Below are 23,786 nucleotides of genomic sequence, written 5' to 3'. Positions count from 1 at the left end.
GCACCTCTCACCACAATAAATGTTAAATGTTTATGTTTATGTTTACAAACATTTACGCCTACACTTTTGCTCCTATATTGGGTTGTAGAGCACCTCTTGACACAATCATTCTAGACTTGTAAACATACATTCAGAGATATAAAGTAGTTAATACTTGAAATTCCATCCATTAAAGTAAAATATGACTAGAATATACGAACATCTTTCATTTATGACCATAAAATAAATATTTAGTTTAAAAGAAAAATTAATCTACCAACATTTAATAACATAATTACTAAATATTGATTAATGTACAAACATTTCACAAAATAATTTTTCTTAACTTAATTATTAAATATTGATTATTAAATGTAAAATTTTTAAATTTAAAAATAGATGAAAATAGATTAAATAAAATATTTTTTGCGCGAGAGGCTCTCTACAACCTAGTATGGGAGAGGCTCTCTACAGCCTAATATGGAGCTAGATCTCACATAAAAACATAAATGTAAGTAAACGTAAATATAAATGTAAATGTAAATGTAAACAACCCAATATGGGGTATATCTCACATAAAAATGTAAATGTAAATGTAAATATAAATGTAAACCACATAAAAACTTAAATGTAAACAACCCAGTATGGGTAGATCTTACTAAAAACGTAAACATGTAAATGTAAATGTAAAAGTAAATGTAAATATAAATTGCACCGAGAGGCCCTCTAGAGCCGAGTATGGGGGTAGATCTCACAGAATATCATAAATGTAGAGCCGAGTATGGGGGTAGATCTCACAGAATATCATAAATGTAAATGTAAATGTGTAGATCTAACATAAAAACATAAACATGTAAAGGTAAATGTAAATATAAACAACCAAGTATGGGGTATATCTCACATAAAAACGTAATATCTCAAATACAAACGTAAACATGTAAATGTAAACGTAATGTTTAACATTTAACATTTTTAATTTATTGTCGGCCCTAAATCAATCTAATTATTAGTATGTATAAACACAATAAAATTTAAAATATAAAAAGGTTTACCAACACTCAAAAAAAGATGTATTGTAAATAAATAAAAATATAAATAAAATAGAGGTATGTTAAATAAATAAAACCTTTTTTTATATTTACTTCAGAGGTATGGTAAATAAATAAAAATATAAATAAACTAGAGGTACAATAAACAAATAAAACCTCTTTTTATATTTATTTCATCAATCAAAAAATATGTTTTATTTAGGTGAAGTCAAATACCATGGGACAAATAATTATTAATACCATGTGTCAAATACCATATTTATAAAAGAGGTATGGTAATTAAATAAATATAAAAGAGGTATAAAGAGGTATGACAAATAAATAAAAATATATCAAATAGGATTAGAAATCAACATCTAATTATATACCAAGCCTATTGGCCAAATACCATGGTAAAAAAATAGATATGAAAAATAAATAAAAATACAATTAAACGAGAGGTATGGTAAATAAATAAAACCTCTTTTTATATTTACTCCATAAACCTCTTTATACTTACTAACACTCAAAAAATAGGTTTTATTTAGGTGACACCGATGGGCCAAATTATTATTAATACCAGACAAAAAAACATTATTAACCCTAATATTAATATTAAAGGATTACTATTATTATATTATTAAATCTAATATTCATATTAATATATTGTAATATTAATATTATTAAATTTAATAAATTTGGATTAATACAATATTAAATTTGTTATATTATAATATATATTAATATATCATGATATATATTAACTCTAGATATATATGGGAGGGAAGAACAAAGAGATAGAGTGATAGAGGTGGAGAGATAGGGGGAGTGACAAGGGAGAAATGGAGATAAACTTAAGGATAGGGGAGACGAGGAATGAAGAGAGAGAGAGGGAGATGAGCGAGAGATGTATAGAAGGGTAAGAGAGGGAGAGTGAGACACGAGATGTATAAAAGGGTAAGAGAGGGAGAGTGAGACACAAAGATGGAGGGGGGAGAGAGAAGGAGAGAGGGAGGGAGATAGAGGATTGGTGGGTGAAGAGAGAGAGAGAGAGATGGGGGAAGAGAGAGGAAGGTAGAAGAGAAAGGGAGAGATAGGAGGGATGAGAGAGAGGAATTGCAAGAGAGGAGGAGAGAGGGGGGGAGAATAAGCACATAGAGAGTGATAAGTGAAGAGAGAGGGAGTGATAAGAGAGATATGGAGAGAGAGAGAGTATGTTTAGGGGTGAGATAAAGAGACAAAGAAAGAGAGATAGAGAGAAGGGGGGGAGAGAAGGAGAGAGGGAGGGATATAGTAACATAGTTGGAGAGAGAGAGAGAGAGATGGGGGAAGAGAGAGGATTGGAGGGGAGAGAGAGAGAGAGAGGATTGGAGGGCAAAGAGAGAGAGAGTGATGGGGGAAGAGAGAGGGAGGTAGAGGAAGTACAAGAGAGAGGAGGGAAGAGGGAGGGAAGAAGAAATACATAGAGAGTGAGAAGTGGAGAGAGAGAGAGAGAGAGAGCGTGATAAGGGAGAGATGGAGAGAGAGTGTGTATGTTTTGGGGTGAGATAAAGAGACAAAGAAGGAGATATGGAGAGAGAATGGGGGAGAGAGGGAAGGATATAGTAACAAAGTTGGAGAGCGAGAGAGAGAAAGAGAGAGAGGATGTGAGAGAGTGGAGAGAGGGAGGGAAAAAAGATGGAGTTGGAGTGGGAGAGAGGGAGGTAAGAATAAAGAAATAGAGAAATAAAGGTGGAGAGAGAGAAGGAGTGATAGGAAAAATGGAAAGAGAGGGCAACAAGCGGAAGAGAGATAGAAGTGGGGGAGAGGGAGAGAAGGGGAAGAGAGAGAGGGGGAGGGAGAGAAGGAGGGAGGGATAGATAGATAGATTTGAGAAAGAGAGTGTATGTTTTGGGGGTGATATAGAGAGACAAAGGGAGATAGAGATATAGATCGAAAGTGAAGAGAGGGAAGAAGAGAGAGATGGAGAGAGAGAGGGAGGGACAAAGAGATTGATAGATATGGAGTGAGAGAGCATGTGCATTTGTGGGGTTGAGATAAAGAGGCAAAGGAGGAGAGATGGAGTGATATATATATATATATATATATATATATATGGATGGGGGGAGAGAGGGAAGATATTTATCGCACTAGATGCATTGATTTCAATTTAGATGGTGATTTCTAATCCTATTTCATTGCATGCACTAGATGCATTGATTTTAGTGTAGATGTTGATTTGTATTTATATTTGATTGCTTGCACTAGAAGCATAGATTTCAATGTAGATGTTGATTTCTAATAATATTTGTTTGCTTGCACTAGATGCATTGATTTCAATGTAGATGGTTTCTAATCCTATTTTTTTGCTTGCACTAAATTCATTGATTTCAGTTTTAGATGGTGATTTCTAATCCTATTTGATTGCTTTCAAATAATATTTGTAGATGGTTTCAAATAATAATATTTGTTTGCTTGCACTAGATGCATTGATTTCAATGTAGATGGTTTCTAATCCTATTTTTTTGCTTGCACTAAATTCATTGATTTCAGTTTTAGATGGTAATTTCTAATCCTATTTGATCGGTGTAGATGTTGGTTTATAATCCTATTTTCTTACTTGCACTAGATGCATTGATTTCAGTGTAGATGTTGGTTTATAAACCTATTTGCTTACTTGCACTAGATGCATTGATTTGAGTGTAAATGTTGATTTCTAATTGTATTTGATTTATTGCATTAGATGCATTGATTTCATTGTAAATGTTGTTTTCTAATCTTATTTGATTTCTTGCATTAGATGTATTGATTTCAGTGTAGATGTTGATTTATGATTTGATGTAATTGGATGTATGATGGTACAGTAATTTTAAAGATATTGGATTAATATTGTGCATTGATTTCAGTGTAAGCATAAAAAATTATTGACAATGTACATTGATTTTTGTGTTATAGTAATTCAACCTATTAATATTGGAGAGAAAGAGAGACAAGGTATGATGTTTACTACAATATCTCAAGCTAAAGATTTAAATGGTTTGCGATTTAACATGTCATTTTCATATAATCGATATGAAAAGACGACAAAAGTAACAAGGGTGACAATAAGAATAGTAGAAGAAAATAGTTTGAGATTAATCACAATGAAAACTATTTGTAATTTACTATGTTCTTATTATACACATTTTCTATCATTCAACACTATTACATTGTCACTTTACATTCAAAATTAACTAAGCAAATTTAAAATTAAAATGACCAGATTAATCTAAGACATATTTAGCATATTTAAAATGCTTATATTAATATTATATGATTTTACATATTATTGATAAAATCAATCCTCTGTTCATTTGATTTTATTTGGCCACACACGATTGAAACCAACCTAGATCCATCTTAACTCTAGATCTATCAAGCCCCGAGAGGGATCAAATCTCTCGAGGTGCAAACAGTTACTCAAGTTTTGCACTCAACAAAGAGATTTGAGGGCCCTTGATAAATCCAAAGTTAAGATGGATCTAGACAGATTATTTTTCAATTTTTTTATTATCAAACTAAACACTTAAATATATATATTTATATAAAATTTAACACAATATATATAGTTGAACACTTAATGTGTTTATTAACTGAAATATTATAAGTTTTATTGAACATCCACCCATATACGAAAAAGCGATATTCAATACTCAAACGACATAATAAAATATAAGGCACATTATGAAATATGACAAAAACCACAAAAATACTACCTATACAAATCTTAATCAAACTGTATCACGTATTAACGATAATAGATTTCTAAAAAACTAGGGTAATGAATGCGTTGGAAATCTTAATAGTCAGGACAATTCCAATAAAATTAACAAACCTATCCTTATATCTACTAATTCAGACTGTGAAACTGCAGCCACGGTTGATAATCTAGGTTTTTATAAATAGTCAATATCTACTAATTCAGACTGTGAAACTGCAGCCACGGTTGATAATCTAGGTTTTTATAAATAGTCAAACACATAGAAAAAGAATATACACGTACCTGTATAAAAATAAAACAATAACGTGGACGTGTAATGGTGGGACGCGCTTAATGTTTTATAAAGTGCCAAACACATATCTAAAAAAAAAATAACATTAACAAAACATCAAAGTTCAAGCCTGCTTACACTACTTCATATATATTGATCCACCGGGAATTATAAGAAGCTTGTTACCATGCTTCTACTCTCTTTCCTTGACAGATAAAAAGGCTGTTACGATATACTTGTCTCCTTTCCATTACAAAGCTGTTAGATACAGAATCGGTAAAAATCTTACATCCTACAGGTTAAAGCGCTTGCAAAATCTAGCTTTGATGAACACCAAAATAAACAACTAAACTGTACAATATTGCACACTACGAAGAAAAAGCATGTCCACGAAAGTGAAATTAACGTTCACTGCTAAGCATACATGGTATGGGAAAAGCCACAAATAATAATAACATGGGAAAAGAAAGCTGTAGAGACGAGTAAAGTAGATCCTAAACCATCCTGGCTCGTACAAATGAATGATCCGGCCAAAGAACATGGTAAAAGGCGCTAGATCATTGCTATAGTGTTCGGCTGGCATGATCTGGCAAGTCGCTCAAAAGATTGACGTGAAGAAACCCCCAGTGCCGATACTCCTTTCAAGAAGCTCGGGTCTCTTCTGTGTTGACTGATGTCTATGCTGAAAATAAGTTCCAACTGCGCCCTGATTTGTTCTTGGTAAGGGATAGTCTAAATCTCTCTCCTGCGGATTGGAGCTTCTTGTCATTCTCAATATTCCTCTCAACAGATACTGTATAATTGTCTATTCTCAATTTGATCTTGCGCTCATTCAAAATTTTCCATGTAGAATCACGGTCGACTCCGCTCCAGAAGTCGTTTTCCCATGTTGTGCAGCTTTCCACCTCTATTTCTTTAAGACTTGTCAGCTTCTGTAATGCATGGGGCATTTGTTCCAGACGCCTGCAATTCTTCAATTGCAAATATTTCAACATTGGCATTGATCCATCAATTTTTTTCAATGAGTCAAAGTCTTCCATGATGAGATTTTCCAGTTGGGGAAATGCCATTTCCTCTCCAAACTCCTGTGGAAACTGATCACACCTATTGTTACGTGACAAGCGTAGCTCTTTCAGATTAGTTATCGTCTGCAGGCCTTTATACTCCTCAGCACTAGAGTTGTCGCCTTCTAACAAAAGCACCATGAGGTTCTGAAACTGAAACATCCATTTTGGCAGCGCGCAGTTGCGGAGACGAACAATCTCAAGGCGTTCCATACATTTCATGTCGTCGGGAAGATCGAGACGGCCAGAGGAACTAGTATTTCTGATGGAGAGTGTCCGCATCTTTCTCATGCCCCCAAAAGTCCCCTCGAGACTGATACGACCTTCACCTTGTGATTTTGATGATGGTTCAGGATCTATTGTAAGTGATAGGTGTTGCAGATGGGTCAATTCTTTGAGATCTGTCCATTGCAACGCTGCATTGGCTTCTTTTAGCTGGTCCCTTTTGAATACTAGAGCGCCTTTCAACGTCCTCAAATAGATTAGCTTGGATATTCCGCCAGGCATCGACTTCAAGTTGCTGCATCCCTTTACATTTAAATAAGCCATAAATTTGTGCTCTTCAATTCCCAAATGCAGGCTTTTCAGATGTTGGCAACGGCTAACATCAAGAAACTGGAGACGCTTGAGACCACTCAAGGACTTGGGCAGCGATTGAATGTTTGTTTCTGATAAATTCAGAAACTTCAAACGTGTTAAATTCCCAATGGACATAGGCAATGACTCTATAGAAGTCTGACTTAAATCTAACACAGTGAGATATTTCAGATTATCAAAAAAGTTTGAAGATATTGATGCGAGCTTGATGTTATTACGTAGCAAAAGAGTGCGAAGACCTGTACATGGCATGGGGTCTTTCAGTGTTGATATTGAATTTTCAACTAGAGAAATTCTACGTATGCCATGGCACTCATCCAAGGGGAGCTCTTTCAAGTCTTGTCCGGGCTTTAACAAACACCTAGCTTCCTTGCCAGATTCCACAAGAGCAAATTCATGCAATAATTCATGCATTTTACAGTATTTTACTCGCCTATGTCTAACACTAAGTGAACCTTCCAGCAGGCATCGACCAAGAAGTTGGTCTATATACGAGCGTGCTACCTCATATGTTGCTTCTCGTGCCTCTTTGCTGGAAGTAGAAATGAATCCTTCTGCGACCCAAACATATGCTAGGTGTTCTGATTTTATTTCAGAATTTGGAGGAAAGGCAGAAAAGTAAAGAAAACAAGGCTTGAGAGGATCAGGCAATGCATCGTAACTTAACCTGAGAGAGGGCATCACATTCTCGGTTATGGGCTCTGCTTCATTTAGACGATCCAGGGTCAATTCCCATTCATTAGGAATTCTTCTAACGCTTGCCATTGATGCTCCTATTGTCTTGATCGCCAATGGAAGCCCCGAACATTTTTGTACAATGCGCTGGGCAATGTTGTTTACATCAGTAGGACGCTGATCCTCGATGGGCGGAGGATTCCACTGCACATTGTCGGGGAAATGAGAGTGAATACAAAACAACTTCCAGCTGTTATTGCCTGACAAAAAAGTCATATGGTGGGTGTGATCAGCATCAGCCCCCATAGCCTGTGCAACTGTCTTATCTCGCGTGGTCACCACAACCTTATTTTTATTTTTGTTGTCATGGTCCAACTGCAAGCCAATCTGTGTCCACACATTTCTATCCCACACGTCATCTAGAACAAATAAATAACTTTTCTTTGCCACATATTTATTGTTTTCTTGTAAATGTTTATTAATTCTTTCCCTAAGGTCCTCCTCGCTTAGTTCTGACAGCTTTTGATTATCTGGAAGTTTTATCTGGCTCAAGGCTGTAAGCAGCAGTTGTCGAACCACATATTTGGGTGAAACAGTCAACCAAACTAGATGGTCGAAATGGTCTCGGACTTTTTGGTTATTGAACACATCTTGGACCAGACATGTTTTGCCCAGACCCCCCATACCCACAACGGCAATGACTCTAAATCCGTCCTCAAATATCCAATTAGTGATTACACCAATGCTTTCTTCGATGCCAACAGAATGGAATTGAGATAGAAAAGCATTGGATTTTCTCCTCTCGTCTTCGAGTGCATGAGCTCCAGCATTCACGTTGAGGGACGTGAGATATTTGAGATATTTGGCACCTTTGTGTATTCTGGTGATTCTTTCCTTCAATTTCCTAATCTTATGGCCCATACTATAGCGGGAAAAAATTATTTTCAGAAAATTAACCTTGCGATACTCGCATTCCTCTACTATGTCCTCAGCATCTACGAGGAAATCCTCTAGTTCGTTAAGCCAATTGGTCAATGAAGTGGAATGGGATGTCCTCTTTTCTCTTGCGTCCGTTAACAGACAATTAATAGAATTAACTTCATTACAAATGAATTCAAAATCATCTTTGAAAGTAGTAATCAGCCATACCTCTTGGAATAATTTGTCAGTAATAGTAGTAGACAATTTTTCTATAAGCTCACAAACAACCAGGTGCTCCATCTTTGCTCCTCCGATCACAATCCACTTGTAATAGCTCCTCACATCTTCAAACTCGACTCTAACCTGTGCGCGCAGTAATATAAGGTGAGGAACTTATAACAATTGGGTCTGTCGTTACTTGCACTATATTTAGTGGATAGCTCTCTTGCACCGACAGTAAGGAATAAGTGTGGATGATAAAGCTAAAAGCATTTCGGCTTTAACTTTATTTCTTCCCTTAATTATTTGCAGATGTGGAATCTTGTAAAAAATAATTCCCTTGTTCAAACAGAAAAGTTATTCTTGTCCGTCTTTTCTATTTTCTTTTTCTGGTCCAATAATGGATTGGGTACGTTTCTTTTGCGGCACTGATGATTGCATCTGACTATGCCTCTTTGACCGTAAGTAGTATCACTTGACCATAATGAAGCCTTTCAAAGTAGGAAAACTTATCTGTTACTAAGGGTTATGAAGCGAGGAGCGGTGGATTTGCATGATAAATTAAATAATAGTATTATTATTAATTTTATATGTTTATAAAATATTCACTGGGTGGAATAAATATGGACGGCGTGTACTGTTAAGTTATTGCTTGATGTCAAGGTAAAGTTATTTTTTGATGTCAAGGTTATGGTTAGAAATTTGGTGAGTAAATATCTAGCTATGTTAAAAGTTGGTGTGGTCTATATTTTTATGAAATTATAAAATAAATAATATTAAAGTGTTTTGTTTATTTAAAAAGACATATATGAATAAATAAATATAGTTATATTTTATATAAATATAATTTGTCTTTAAGTTTGACAGGACTATATTTTTATCATGTTTAATATTTCATAGCCATCAAGACAAGGAATTAAACTAATAACTTCACATCAAAGAATGCCTTAGAAGTAGCTTCACATCAAAGATTGTTTTAATATCAAGAAGTGTCTTACGGATAGCTTCACATCAAAAAATGTCTTAACAAAATCTTAATTATAAAATAATTTATTTAAAAATTAATATTAAATTATAAATCTATAAAATATTTTCATACAAAAATATTTTCCTCTTATCTTATTTTAAAGCTATGTTAATATAACAAGTTAATATTCGCCTATGATTTGATTTAAAGATTAGCTTTAAATTATACTTTGATAATAGATAATGATGTTACATCTTTGCTTCTCGGGAACGAAGAGAACAATCTTAAACCATAATACGAAAGTGATATTCAGTCTTTTTCCTCGGTAAAAATAAAGTTTCCCTCCTAAGACGTGATGCAATAATAAAAAGCACATTTAATTAAGTTTTCCTTCTTAAAAAATACGTAATTTTATAATTAAAAAAATACATTTATTAATATAACCGTTTTTCATTTACAATATATTAATCTAGTTTTAACCAAAAAAATATATTTTTTTTATTATTATTTAAATATATTTATCTGATATCTCTGCGAACCATCCACCACGGTATTCTTGCAAGGACGCCCGATTACTCGCGTCAACTTTTTGCAGCGAAAAGAGTCTCTGTAAAACGAGTGGTGTTTATCTCAATTTTTCATGACATTGTTTTTCAATTGATAGTAGGTGCATTAATGGAGAGAGTAGCAGAAGGCACTAAACTATATCTAAGCGATAGGGCTACTACCTCCTTAATGGGTAAAGCGATAAACCCTAATGGAAGGCCAAAGCAAGCCAAACCACAAAATATTTTTTTTGCTCCCAGACAGATAATTCTAGAAGAGTTTTTCTGTGGACATATGGTGGTATATTTATGATTTTGAGCACTGACATTTGTATTTTATTGACTAGTTGTGCCGGGAATTGAACTTCTGGGAAAGTCATTATAGTTTCATTGGTACGTTTGCGGCTGCTCCTGCAGATATATGTTGCAGATATATGTTGCCAGATACTTGCTCTACTGCTCCGCAGCAGAAAAAGTGACTATTGTGATTGATCCGACAATTGTATATAATGTAAATATTGTACTCTGCGTCTAATACAAGCTTTTAAAGGGGACTAACCCCCATTTTAAAAAAAAACATGGTTAATAGTTTGTGTCACGGCTTTGTGTCACCGCTCATTGCTTTTAAAGGGGACTAACCCCCATTTTAAAAAAAAACATGGTTAATAGTTTGTGTCACCGCTCATTTAATTCATGTTTTTGGGTTGAACTGTTGCAATGTAAAATGCAAAATCTGTATTTTGCACCCGTTTTACTAAGTATTAGCGTCTTGCTAATCCAGTTATAAAGAACTATTGGGATTAAATAATATTAATGGTTTCACTTTCTCTTGGGAGTAGATAAATATAGTTGTTTGTGCATTTCTTTATCAAATCATAGGTCATTGGGCAAGTGTTCACCCAATTTTTACAAATGACTTTTTATTACTATATTATTTTACAAATATAATGTGTAAGTGTAATACGTTGGATCTAGAGGGAAGAAAATAAGTTTTAAAAATATAGCAATAAAATTGTTTTTAGAAATCATTTTATTATTATTACATAAGTGTAATTATAAATCTCATTTATTGATGATGAATAGATTAGAGGTAATTTGTTATATAATTTTTTAAATATATAATTTTTTTAATATATTATATATTAATTTTAATTTATTTTATTTTGAAATATATATATATATATATTAACTATTTCGGGTAGCGGAAGTGGCGATAGCTGTGGAAATGAAGTCTCATGGAACTGGAAATCTTGGGTTCGAATCTTGTGCTACCCTCCCCCGTGGTAGGGTGAATAATGGACATGTAAACATGAAAATAGGAGAGTCCTTCCAACCTTAACAAAAAAAAAAATGTCTTATATATATTAAAGAAAAAATATCTTATATTAATTTTGGATGTGGAAATGAAGTCTCATGGAACCGGAAATCTTGGGTTGGAATCTTGTGCTACCCTCCCCGGTAGTAGACAGTGAATAATGGACATGTAAACATGAAAATAGGAGAGCCCTGCCAAGCTTAACAAAAAAAAGTTTTATATATATTAAAGAAAAATAATCTTATATTAATTTTGGATGTGGAAATGAAGTCTCATGGAACCGGAAATCTTGGGTTGGAATATTGTGCTACCCTCTCCCCCTTAGTAGGATGAATAATGGACATGTAAACATGAAAATAAGAGAGTCCTGCCAAGCTTAACAAAAAAAAAAAGAGTCTTATATATATTAAAGAAAAATATCTTATATTAATTTTAGATATTAAATGAAATTAGTACAACCACATTAATAAATGTGGTTGATAAACGTTCATATGAAGCACATAGTCGGGACTTAGGCTGCGGGAGTGACATACGGATCTGATCTAGGGTTTTGCTTTAGGGTTTGTGTAGCTGGTTACCATGGCGGGGCGAGGAGGAGGGAGTTTTGCTCCCTCCTACAGTCAAGTAGTTGCGAACAAAAGCAAGGGAGTTGGTTCCCATCGCTTCAAGAAACTAGCAAAGGTGGCAACAGAGATTATGAATAATGAAAAATTGGAAACCATCGAACCTCAAGAACAGGAAGAGAACCATGAGGAACCTAGTAAGGAGAAGAGGACAGAGGGTAGCAATTAGAAAGTTGCTCCCATGAAAATATCAGGGGCATGTAAACCCAAGGCGACCACTATTCCTTGAGTCGTTTTACGTGACCCAGCGCTGCAAGTGCACAGAGAACACATGGCGGAATATGTTGTTATCTGTAAATTTATGGGGATCTGGCCGACAAAGAAGGCTTTGCAAGCATGGATAAGGAACCACTAGAAACCAAAGGGGAAAATTGACCTTCACCTTGGGTCCAAGGGTTTCTTCACAGCGGTGTTCACAAGCTTAGAGGACAAAGACGGAGTGTTTGAAGGAAGACGGAGTGTTCAAAGGAGGACCCTATTTTTATGTGTCTGTAGGCCTTTACGTGAGACCATGGGTAATGAAATTTGTCCCTGAATGAGAGACTTTCACCTCGATACTGGTATGGATAAGACTCTACACCCTTCCTTTAGATTATTAGCTGCCGGAATCTCTAAAGGCTATCGGTAACAAGCTAGGGAATTTTATAAAGATCTCAGATACTACTCTAAGAGGCAAATACACTTCTTTTGCCCAGATATGTGTGGAAATGGACTTATCTGGGGCACTTCTGGATGCAATCATTTTGGAAGTGTATGACGAGGAATGGGTGCAGACGGTAGACTATGAACACGTCCCATTCAGGTGTCATAAGTGCCATGAACACGGGCACCTATACAGGGACTGCCCTTTGAACAAGTTGGAGAGCAACACGAAAGCCACTACAGGCAAGGATCCCGAAGGCTTTACTAAGGTAGGGGGTAAAGGGAAAGGAGGCAAGAGGTACCAAAAGAAAAGTACTAAAGACACATAACCGAACCACAATAGTTTCAAGATCTTAGAGGAAGAGGTCGAAAACGATGGGACAAACCAGGAATCGAAGAATATTCACAATGAGAAGGAAGGGGATGCTAACATGGAGGATATACCAAAAAACAACAAACAAACGGATGATTTGCCAAATATGATGGAGCTCAACAGGGACCACGAGATGACTCCAAGTGAGGCAGGAATGAAAGACCATGAACTGCAGGAGATTCTAAAGAGGGAGAATTTAGATCTAGAAAATTTTCTGGAGCAGGGAATCACCAAAGGGGTCGACTCTCTGCCAAAAGCGGAGTTTGATAGGGTTCAACAGCTCTTCCTCTGGAGATCACAAAGAAAGTGCTCTAGAGTCAAAAGAAACCATGACATCCAAGAGAATAGGGGAGTGAAAACAATGTAGGATACACCGATGCTTAATTCAAAGAACCCGGGTAGGAAAAGAGGAAGGAAAAAACAGAATGAGCTATTGTCTGAATGTGGGAAACTTATGATTAACTCAAGTAAGATGAAGGATCTTACCAATTAATCCTTTACAAACCTTTCTTAATGAAGCTTACAACCTGGAACATTAGGGGTCTAGGAAGTAAAAGGAAACAAATAAATCTTAGCAGTCGAATAAAAGAAGAAAAATCAGATATGATTTTTATTTAGGAAACAAAATGTTCGATGGACAAGATAAGAGAGATACACAGCAAATGGCTAATCAAGTATGAGTATCTAGAGGTAAAAGAAGATAACTCAGTGGGGGGGATTCTCACTCTATGGGATCCTCAAAAACTTGGAATCCTGGATGCTAAAGCTTCTAGGAATTATCTATCGATGGTGATTCAACCTTTGGGGGATAAGGAGATCTACATGATCACTAATGTCTATGGCCCTCAAAAACTGGAAGACAAACTAAAGCTTCTCACATCCCTTAAGGAACTAAGGGAGAGACATCCTAGTATGCCTTGGATTCTGGTAGGGGATTTCAATATGATCAGATCTCTTACAAAAAAAAAGGAGGTACAAGGAAACTAGGTAGGGACTCGATGGTCTTCTAGAACTTCATGAATAACATGGGGCTAGTGGACATAGAAACAACAAATGGAATTTTTACTTGGAATAATAAGAGAGGAGGAGCTTCTCAAGTTGCCTCTAAATTCGACAGATTCATAATCTCAGAGGAACTCCTTATCACAAGCCTTGATATGTCATCTTTAATCCTTCCCTTCGAAGGCTGGGACCACTGGCCTGTCCAGATGGAAGCTACTAGGAATTATCTATCGATGGTGATTTAACCTTTGGGGGATAAGGAGATCTACATGATCACTAATGTCTATGGCCCTCAAAAACTGGAAGACAAACTAAAGCTTCTCACATCCCTTAAGGAACTAAGGGAGAGACATCCTAATATGCCTTGGATTCTGGTAGGGGATTTCAATATGATCAGATCTCTTACAGAAAAAAGGAGGTACAAGGAAACTAGGTAGGGACTCGATGGTCTTCTAGAACTTCATGAATAACATGGGGCTAGTGGACATAGAAACAACAAATGGAATTTTTACTTGGAATAATAAGAGAGGAGGAGCTTCTCAAGTTGCCTCTAAATTAGACAGATTCATAATCTCAGAGGAACTCCTTATCACAAGCCTTGATATGTCAGCTTTAATCCTTCCCTTCGAAGGCTGGGACCACTGGCCTGTCCAGATGGAAGCTACTTTTATGGGTACACCAAGGAATAGACCCTTTAGGTTTGAAAATATCTCGCTCTCTCACCCTGACTTCACCAGCAATATTGACAAATGGTGGACAAAATATAGGCCCATTCAAGGAACTAAAATGTTCATACTGCAACAGAGACTCAAGCACATCAAATCTAAGCTTAAAGATTGGAATAAACAAGAGTTTGGCAATATTTTTAAAGCCAAAATAGAAGTTGAGAAGAAAATCGAAGAGATTAATGAGATCAACATCTTAGAGGGTTTTACCGAGGAAAGGAAAATTCAGGCTAACTCTCTTCAGAATGAATGGGAAGATCGGTGCTTGCAAGAGGAGATTTTATGGAGACAGAAATCGAGGGTGCAGTGGATTAGAGAAGGAGAAAGAAACACGAAGTTTTTTCATAAATCAACTTTGGATCACAGATCTCATAACAGAATTTCCAAACTCAAATATTCTCAAGGGAAAGAGCTTGTCTCACACATAGAAATAGAATATGTCCTAGTTCATCACTTCCATATCATAGCGGAGGAGCCTCTCATTGACAGATCTCGGTTCATTGACAAATTCACAAAGTTCATTTTTAAGCTTGTAACCAGGGAAGACAACCACAATCTTAACAGGCCAGTGTCTGAAGAGGAGGTTAGTGAGGCTATCAATTAGATGCAAAATGGGAAAGCTCCAGGACCTGATGGTTTCAATGTGGATTTCTTCAAAGCTTGTTGGAAAACAGTCAAAAAAGATATCCTTGAGGTTGTGGAAGACTCTAGAAGATCCAAAACTATTTTGAAAGCTCTTAATGCCTCTTTCATAGCTTTGATTCCAAAGCAGGAAAAAGATATGACACCAGACGGATTTAGACCCATAGCTTTATGTAATGTGGTGTACAAAATTATCTCCAAAGTGATTGCTAACAGAGTAAGGCCTCTTCTTCCTGCTCTCGTTTCAGAGGAGAAAAGTGGTTTTGTGGAAGGAAGACAGATTCTCAACAACATCATACAAGCACATGAGGTGGTACACTCTCTTAAGAGCAAGAAGCAATCTGGTAAGATAATGCAACTGGACCTAGCAAAAGCTTATGATAAGCTAAGTTGGGCGTACATCAAGGAGGTGCTAAGAGCTTATGGATTCGACCACAACTGGATAAGATGGGTTATGGCCCTTGTATCCTCAGTTAGTTTCTCAATTCTGCTTAATGGATCTCCCTCTAGAACCTTTATACCTTCTAGGGGTCTCAGACAAGGGGATCTGCTCTCCCCCTTCCTCTTTGTTCTCATGATGGAAGGACTAGGTAGAGCGATCAAAATAGAAAATGGTGAAGGAAGAATCCAGGGTCTGAAACTTACCCCGGATGGGGATGCCTCTACTCATCAACAATTTGTGGATGATACAATGTTGCAGGGCATTCCTACGGTCAAAGAAGCCAGAGCATTCAAACAAATCCTAAACGACTTTGCTTTGGCGGCTGGTATAGAGGTAAGCCTTGACAAATCAAAGTTTTTTTTTTTCAATACTGACATTGCTATTTAGAGGAACCTCACCAGAATTCTAGGGTTTCAAAGGGCACAGTTGCCTTCTAAGTACCTTGGAATGCCTCTTACTGACAAACCTCTGAGTAAGGGAGGTTACCAATAAACTTCTGGATAAAGTCAGGAAATGGACCTGTAGGTATTTGAACTTGGTGGGGCATCTTGTGCTTACAAAGGTTGTTCTACAGGCTATACCCATTTTCATGTTTTCAACTCTCCCTTCTCCCAAAGGTGTTATACAACAAATTAGGAGTATTCAACGAGATTTTCTTTGGGGCAAAGGGGAAGAGAAAAAGAAGTGGGCGTTGGTAGCTTGGGACAAGCTCTGCAAACCTAAGGCCCATGGATATTTGGGGCTTCATGACCCTAAAACCCTTAGTAGAGTTTCAGGAGGAAAACTTTGGTGGAGGTGGCTAAAGGAATCGGCAACCCCTTGGGCAAAGCTTTGGAAGCAGAAATATGCAAAGAATTGGTAGGAGAGAGATCATATCAAAATGTTAGGGATCATCAAGGGCTCCCACATTTGGAACCTTGCTTTGGAGAATACAGGCATTGTCCAGCAGCATAGTTTTTGGGAGATCAGAGCTGGGAACCTTGCATAGTTTTGGGAGGATAACTGGTAGCAGGAACCAAATTTGTTTGGAGAAGAACTAATCGCTCTAAAAATGACACTAATAACAAAGGTCTACTCATGGTAAGTGACTTCTGGGATCAGGTAAGAGATAATGGAAAATGGCAAATGTGGAAGAATCTTGGTTACAGTGAAGAGAGTCCTTTGAAAGCACAGGCAGATTCCCTGGCTCTAGACTTGGAGAAGAGGAAGATTTTAGTGTCTTCCTCATCTGACCAACTGAGATGGGGCTGAAACACCGAAGGCACCTTTAACCTCAAAGAAGCTAAACGCATGGCCCTAGGTTTTGATTATCCAAACCCTGACCAGGTTTGGAATAACCTTTGGAGGAACTCGCAATGGATGAAAGTCAAGTTATTTATGTGGTTAGTTCACCAAAAGAAGATTCTCACTTGGGAGAATCTTCTGAAAAGGGGATTTGTTGGCCCATCCAAATGCCATCTATGTGGATTATAGGAAGAAACGATGGAGCATTTACTAAACCACTGCCCCTTCACCTCTACCTTGTGGGATTGGGTGGCCTCAGTCTTCAGGAAAACTGACAGAGACAGACTCAGCATCACCAACACATTGAAGAATTGGAGGAAAGACTTCTCAGGTAATGAAATCATTAACAAGGCTTGGACTCTGGTTCCAGGCTTTATTATCTGGGATGTCTGGAAAGAACGCAATGGCAGGATTTTCAAGAACAAAACCGGCTCGACCCAGAATATCATTGGCCAAATTCTACGACAAATCAAAGATACAGTTGGATCCCTTATGTGGAAAATTCCTGAGGACCCCCCTTCAACCAGGAGGCTCGCATTCTGAGGTAGTTGGGTCTCCATTCTCTGGTTCCCCTTGGCGCTATTAAGGGTGTGAGCAAAACAACTACTGGTAAAGATATCTAGCAGCCTCCTCCTCATGGTTTTTTGAAAATAAATATAGACAAGGCCTCTAAGGGCAACCTAGGGATGGTTGGATTTGGAGGTGTCATAAGAGATGAGCAGGGGAGCATAAAGGATATCTTCCATAGTCATTTGGGGACTGCCACTAATAACATGGCGGAGCTCATGGCCTTAGAATAGTGCCTGGAAATCCTGATTGAGTTAAATTTACACAACGCCATCATAGAAGCTAACTCAGAATTGGTCATTAATGCGGCCAAGAAAATATGCAATGGAACGACACCAGGAAAATTGTCGAAACATTGGAGGCTCTTGCAGGTCTTTCAGCGCATTCACTTCCACTTGCAAACTCTGAGAACGGTCAATTTTGTTCATGTGCGAAGAAAACCCAATATGTTAGCTTATCGTCTGGCGAATGAAGGTGTGATATGTAAGGAGAGTTATATTTGGTATGATTGGGAGTCTATACCTTCTAGTAAACTAAGGGAAGATTGTCATAGATAGGTGGCCAAAGATATAGAGTGCTTCCAAATCATGAATAATGAGCAAGAGGAAGACTAGCGGGAGTGGGAAAGAGTAGAAGTCCTGAGCCTGGTTGAAGTGCCAGAGCGAATCCTAACCATAGATCCCACAGTCAATGCTTACGCCATAGCATAAACAGTGTGCTTGGAGGGAGTGGAGGATGGGATAAACAGTGTGCTTATTGATGGGCTGCAGACCATAAACTCTATTGGCCTTTGATATCGAATGGATATCGGGCTTCAAATTGATTAGAAGTTAAGCGGTTGAGCAAACCTGATATCTCTTTAGACCAAGGTTTTAATCTATATCGGGTCCGTAAAAGCGGGTAAAGACCGTGTAAGTTTCTGCAGCGATGACTTGTGGACCATTTGATTAGATTGGTTTTGATCAATGGTGCATAATCACCGTGCAACTCGGTTGATCAGAGTGATTATCTACCATCCGATTGAAGGAAATATAGATGGTGGATCTCGGCAGATTGGAGAAATTTTCAACCATCCGATGGAAATTTTGATCGATGGTGGGGTTTGAGGGTTAAGTTTTGGGGAGTTTGAGCGGTAAGATTTGAAGGAGAAGAATTATGGAGAGTTCGGCAATTTTTTCCTTTAGGTTTTGCCCAGGGGGCTTTGGTGGGTATGATTGTAAGGTTATGGGTTCGGATGTTCCGGTTGTATGTTTGATATTATACCAGTCTGTCTTTTGTTGGTCTTTACACTTCTAAAGACGTGTACCATATGTAATCTTTGTTCAGTTAATAGAAGGATCCACTCTTACTGACCAAAAAAAAAAATATTATGTTATTACTATTATATTATATTATATGAAATAATAATAATAAATAAATAAATAAAGATAATACCAACCATTATATTAATAATCATTTAATAAATAATAATGAAGTAATTATGAAATAAACATTTAATAAAAATCAAATAATAATTTAAATATGGTTGATAGGAAATTCAATTTTAAACACTCCACCAAAAAACAGTTATTAAACACTAGTCTCTTCCAAAACACACCGAGACTGATGAAAAAAGTTGCCCCAATTCAAATAAACAAGATAATGATCATGACCATTAACGCTTTCCCACCAATCCCTTCTCGCATTGTCTTACATTTTTGCATAACATTGAAAAGAAAAAGGCGATGAAATCTGCAAACCATCTATTGATTTCACTCTTGATATAGCTATAAATGTCAGACCCTAGCTCTCTCTGTCTCCAATATCTATAGTGGCTCGTTGCAAGAGAATAATATTAAACCAAAGGGATAAATATTATAAACCCAAGCTATAAAAACCCTAAGATAAATATTATAAACCTTAAAATAAACATGTTTGATCGTGATTTACCATCATTTGTTTTCATACTGAGGCGATGTTTGTCACAATATGAAGTTGGACCATGGTTGACCATGGTCGATTTTCATATTGAGGCAATCTTTGACACATTGTGACATTGGACCATTGTTGACCATGGATGACCATGATTGTAAACCCAAGTGATTTATATTAAACCCTAGGATTAATATTATAAACCCAATGGATTAATACTAAAAACCCAACGGATTAAAAACTCAACGGATTGATAATATAAATCTAAGGGAATAATATCAAACCTAAGGGATTAATATTATAAATCCAAGGTATATAATCACTAAGATAAATATTATAAACCCAAGGGAATAATATTAAACCCAAGGGATAAATATTATAAACCCAAGGAATAATAACCCTAAGATAAATATTTGTCACAATGCGGCGTTGGAATATGGTTGACCATGATTGATTCTCATATGAGACAATGTTTGTCACAATGAGACGTTGGACAATGGTTGACCATTATTTACCATGGTTGATCTCCATATTGATACAATCTGTGTCACAATGCGACATTGGACCATGGTTGACCATGGATGACCATCGTTGTGACAATGTGACATTGGACCAATAGATAGTCTTTGTCACAATGTGACCATGGTTGACCATGGTTGACAATGATTGAACCCAAAGGTATTATAAACCCAAGGGAATAATATTAAACCCAAGTGATTAATATTATAAATGCAAGGTATATAAACCCTAAAGGGATTGATATTATAAACCCAAGGGATTAATACTAAAAACCCAAGGGATAAAAACCCAACAGATTGATAATATAAACACAAGGGAATAATATTAAACCCAAGGGATTAATATTATAAACACAAGGTATATAAACCCTAAGATAAATACTATAAACCCAAGGAAATAATATTAAACCCAAGGGATAAATATTATAAACCCAAAGAATATAAACCCTAAGATAAATATTATAAACCCTAACATAAATATTTGTCACAATGCGGCGTTGGAAGATGGTTGACCATGATTGATTTTCATATTGAGACAAATAAACCCTAAAATAAACATAGTTGACCATCATTTACCATCATTGATTTTCATTCTAAGATGATGTTTGTCACAATGTGACGTTGGACCATGATTGATCATGGTTGATTTTCATATTGAGATAATCTTTGACACAATGTGACATTGGACCATCATTGACCATGGATGGCCATGATTGTAAATCCAAAGGATTTATATTAAATTCTAGGATTGATATTATAAACCTTATGAATAATATTATACCCTAGGAATATGAACTAAATAGACCCAAGGGATTGATATTATAAACCGAAGGGAATAATGAACCCAAGCAATTAATTCTAAAACTCAAAGGTATTATAAACCCACGGGAATAATATTAAACCCAAGGGATTAATATTATAAATGAAAGGTATATAAACCATAAAGGGATTGATATTATAAACCCAAGGGATTAATACTAAAAACCTAAGCGATTAGAAACCCAATTTTATATTTTTACTTCATAATAATGTGACATTAGTTGATTTTCATATTGAGAAAATCTTTATCACAATGTGACGTTGGACCATGGTTGACCATGATTATAAACTCAATGGATTTATATTAAACCTAAATATTAATATTATAAACCCCCTGAATAATATTATACCCTAGGAATACGAAGCCTTAGATTAATAAATCCTATAAATTATTATTTTATAATATTTTTTAATGAAAAAATAAAAATATAGTGCAAAATCTTAAAAACAAATGAATAATAGATAATGAATTTTTAAAAAATAAATTTATATAAAATAAAATGAAATGAAATAAGCATTTGTAAATTCATAAATTCATTAGCTATAATCTCATTTGAATATATTAAATTTTTCTTTTAAATATATCATGTGAAACATGATGGATGGAATTTAAATCTATAAATATACAATTTTTTAATGTATGATATATTTTATTGATGGAATTTTAAATCTATAAGTTTACAATTTTTTTAATGTATGATATATTTTAAAAATTGATAATTAAATTAAAAAAAAATCCCAAATTTATATTTTTACTTCATCTATTTTACTTATAATCAATTTTCAATATAATGCATTTCAAATTTTAAAAATATAAATACATTTCAAAACATCAACCATAATTTCTAAATTTCATAATTTATTAACAATGGAGGAACTTATCATGGAAATTATTAATATAAACAATGTACTTCATAAATAAAATATTTCAATGCCATATTAAGTAAACTATTTCAATGTCAACTAATATGTACGATGAAAAGAAATAAATTTTCATGGTTAAGACATTTTTAAGCATTTAAAGTAATGTTATTATTTTATATTTGGGCTACATTTTTTTGTAAATTTTATCTTTGAGATGCAATTTTTTTATTTTTTATTTTTTATTTTTTTTGCATTTAAAAGAAATTACACTAGAAGAAATTATATCACTCTAAACGCTTCTTATTCTTAGATTTTTTATTAAAATATATCAATATTGATCTTTAAATAAAAAACTACCAAGATCAACTTGGAATTTGAAAATTTGTTATTGAATGATTGCTAATTAATTTTAGAGCACAATTTCACTCATGCTACTTTAACTAATTCTACACTAATCCTACACTAAAAAACTAGGACAAACAAAATTCATAGTTAAGCTACTTGTATACATTTGTATTTGAAAAGTAAGCAATCTTCCATATAATAATCCTTCAAATCATTAACATCTAAACCACACTTAGTTACTAAATTTATAGTGGACACATAATTGATCTCGTGGAGATTCATAGCATAAGTTGGTCAAACCTTATACTCCTCATTTGTGTGGTGACACATATTCCTCTCGAGAGTCAAGGTCTCGTAAGTCGGCCTCGTGATCCAATACCAAATTCCCAAACTTCTCATAGAGGTTTTCCATGTTAAATTTGCCACTATCAGACACCTGTAGCAATGTACAAATATATTTATGTTCAAATACTGGTAAAGAGTGCAGGGAAGTAAGTTATTAACACAATTATAGGAAATTACTTTGTTATATATGGTATGGAAAACTTTGTTATTAATTGAAGAAGATGTAGCATTCACTACTTGTAGCCCACATTCTTCTAGCATGAGCAGAAGATTGGAGTAGACAATATGATCTTCTTGAGGGACATCTTAAAGCCATAATGGATATAATTTATTTGCACCATAGTGAAGATGTACGAAAATACCTTGTTATATATTTTCTTATATATAAATGAATGCTATAAATAATAATGAGGAACTTATCATAGAGGAACTTATTAGAATTGGAATAATCTCAACATGGAGTAACTTATTAGAATTGGAATAATCTCAAATCCCTACTAAATTGGTGGGTGGGGAGCCACAAGGCACAAATGTAAATTTTTAAATTTATTAAAAGTAATGGACCATTTTGCTAAATAAAGTTTTCTTATATATAAATTAATGTTATAAATAATATTGAGGAACTTATTAGAATTGGAATAATCTAAATATGGAGAAACTTATTAGAATTGGAATAATCTCAAATCCCTAAGAAATTGGTGGGTGGGGACCCACATGGCACAAAAATATATATTTTTCTAAATTTATTAAAAGTAATGGACCATTATGCTAAATAAAATTTGATTATATATAAATGAATGTTATAAATAATAATGAGGAACTTATTAGAATTGGAATAATCACAACATGGAGGAACTTATTAGAATTGGAATAATCCCTAGGAAATTGGTGGGTGGGAAGCCACTTGGCATGAATATAATTTTTTAAATTTATTAAAAGTAATGGGTGGTTTTTCTAAATAAAATTTTCTTATATATAAATTAATGTTATAAATAATAATGAGGAACTTATTAGAATTGTAATAATATTAGCATGGAGGAACTTATTAGAATTGGAATAATCTCAAATCCCTAGGAAATTGTTGGGTGAGGAGCCATGTGACATGAATCTAACTTTTTAAATTTATTAAAAGTAATGGACGATTTTTCTAAATAAAATTTGCTTATAAATAAGTGAATGTTATGAATTAGAATGAGGAACTTATTAGAATTGGAATAATATCAACATGGAGGAGCTTATTAGAATTGGAATAATTTCAAATCCCTAGGAAATTGGTGGGTGGGGAGCCACTTGGCATGAATCTAATTTTTTAAATTGATTAAAAGTTAATGCAACCTAACAAACTCTGTAATACACTACATCTA

General features: G+C 35.0%; 1 protein-coding gene across 1 annotated transcript; it reads right to left on the bottom strand.

Annotated features, from left to right (window-relative positions):
* Positions 1 to 5,188: 5,188 nt before the first annotated feature.
* On the bottom strand, positions 5,189 to 8,574 carry LOC149207257 (putative disease resistance protein At1g61300). Its single transcript, XM_089397982.1, has one exon. It carries the CDS (start codon positions 8,572 to 8,574, stop codon positions 5,695 to 5,697), a length of 2,880 nt encoding a protein of 959 aa, XP_089254108.1. The 3' UTR covers positions 5,189 to 5,694.
* Between the last annotated feature and the right edge of the window lie 15,212 nt (positions 8,575 to 23,786).

Source organism: Pinus tabuliformis, chromosome 1_2, assembly GCF_031772625.1.
Source record: "Pinus tabuliformis cultivar Carrire ecotype Pingquan chromosome 1_2, CPIR1, whole genome shotgun sequence".
NCBI lineage: Eukaryota > Viridiplantae > Streptophyta > Pinopsida > Pinales > Pinaceae > Pinus > Pinus tabuliformis.
This window is presented reverse-complemented; position numbering and strand designations above follow the sequence as displayed.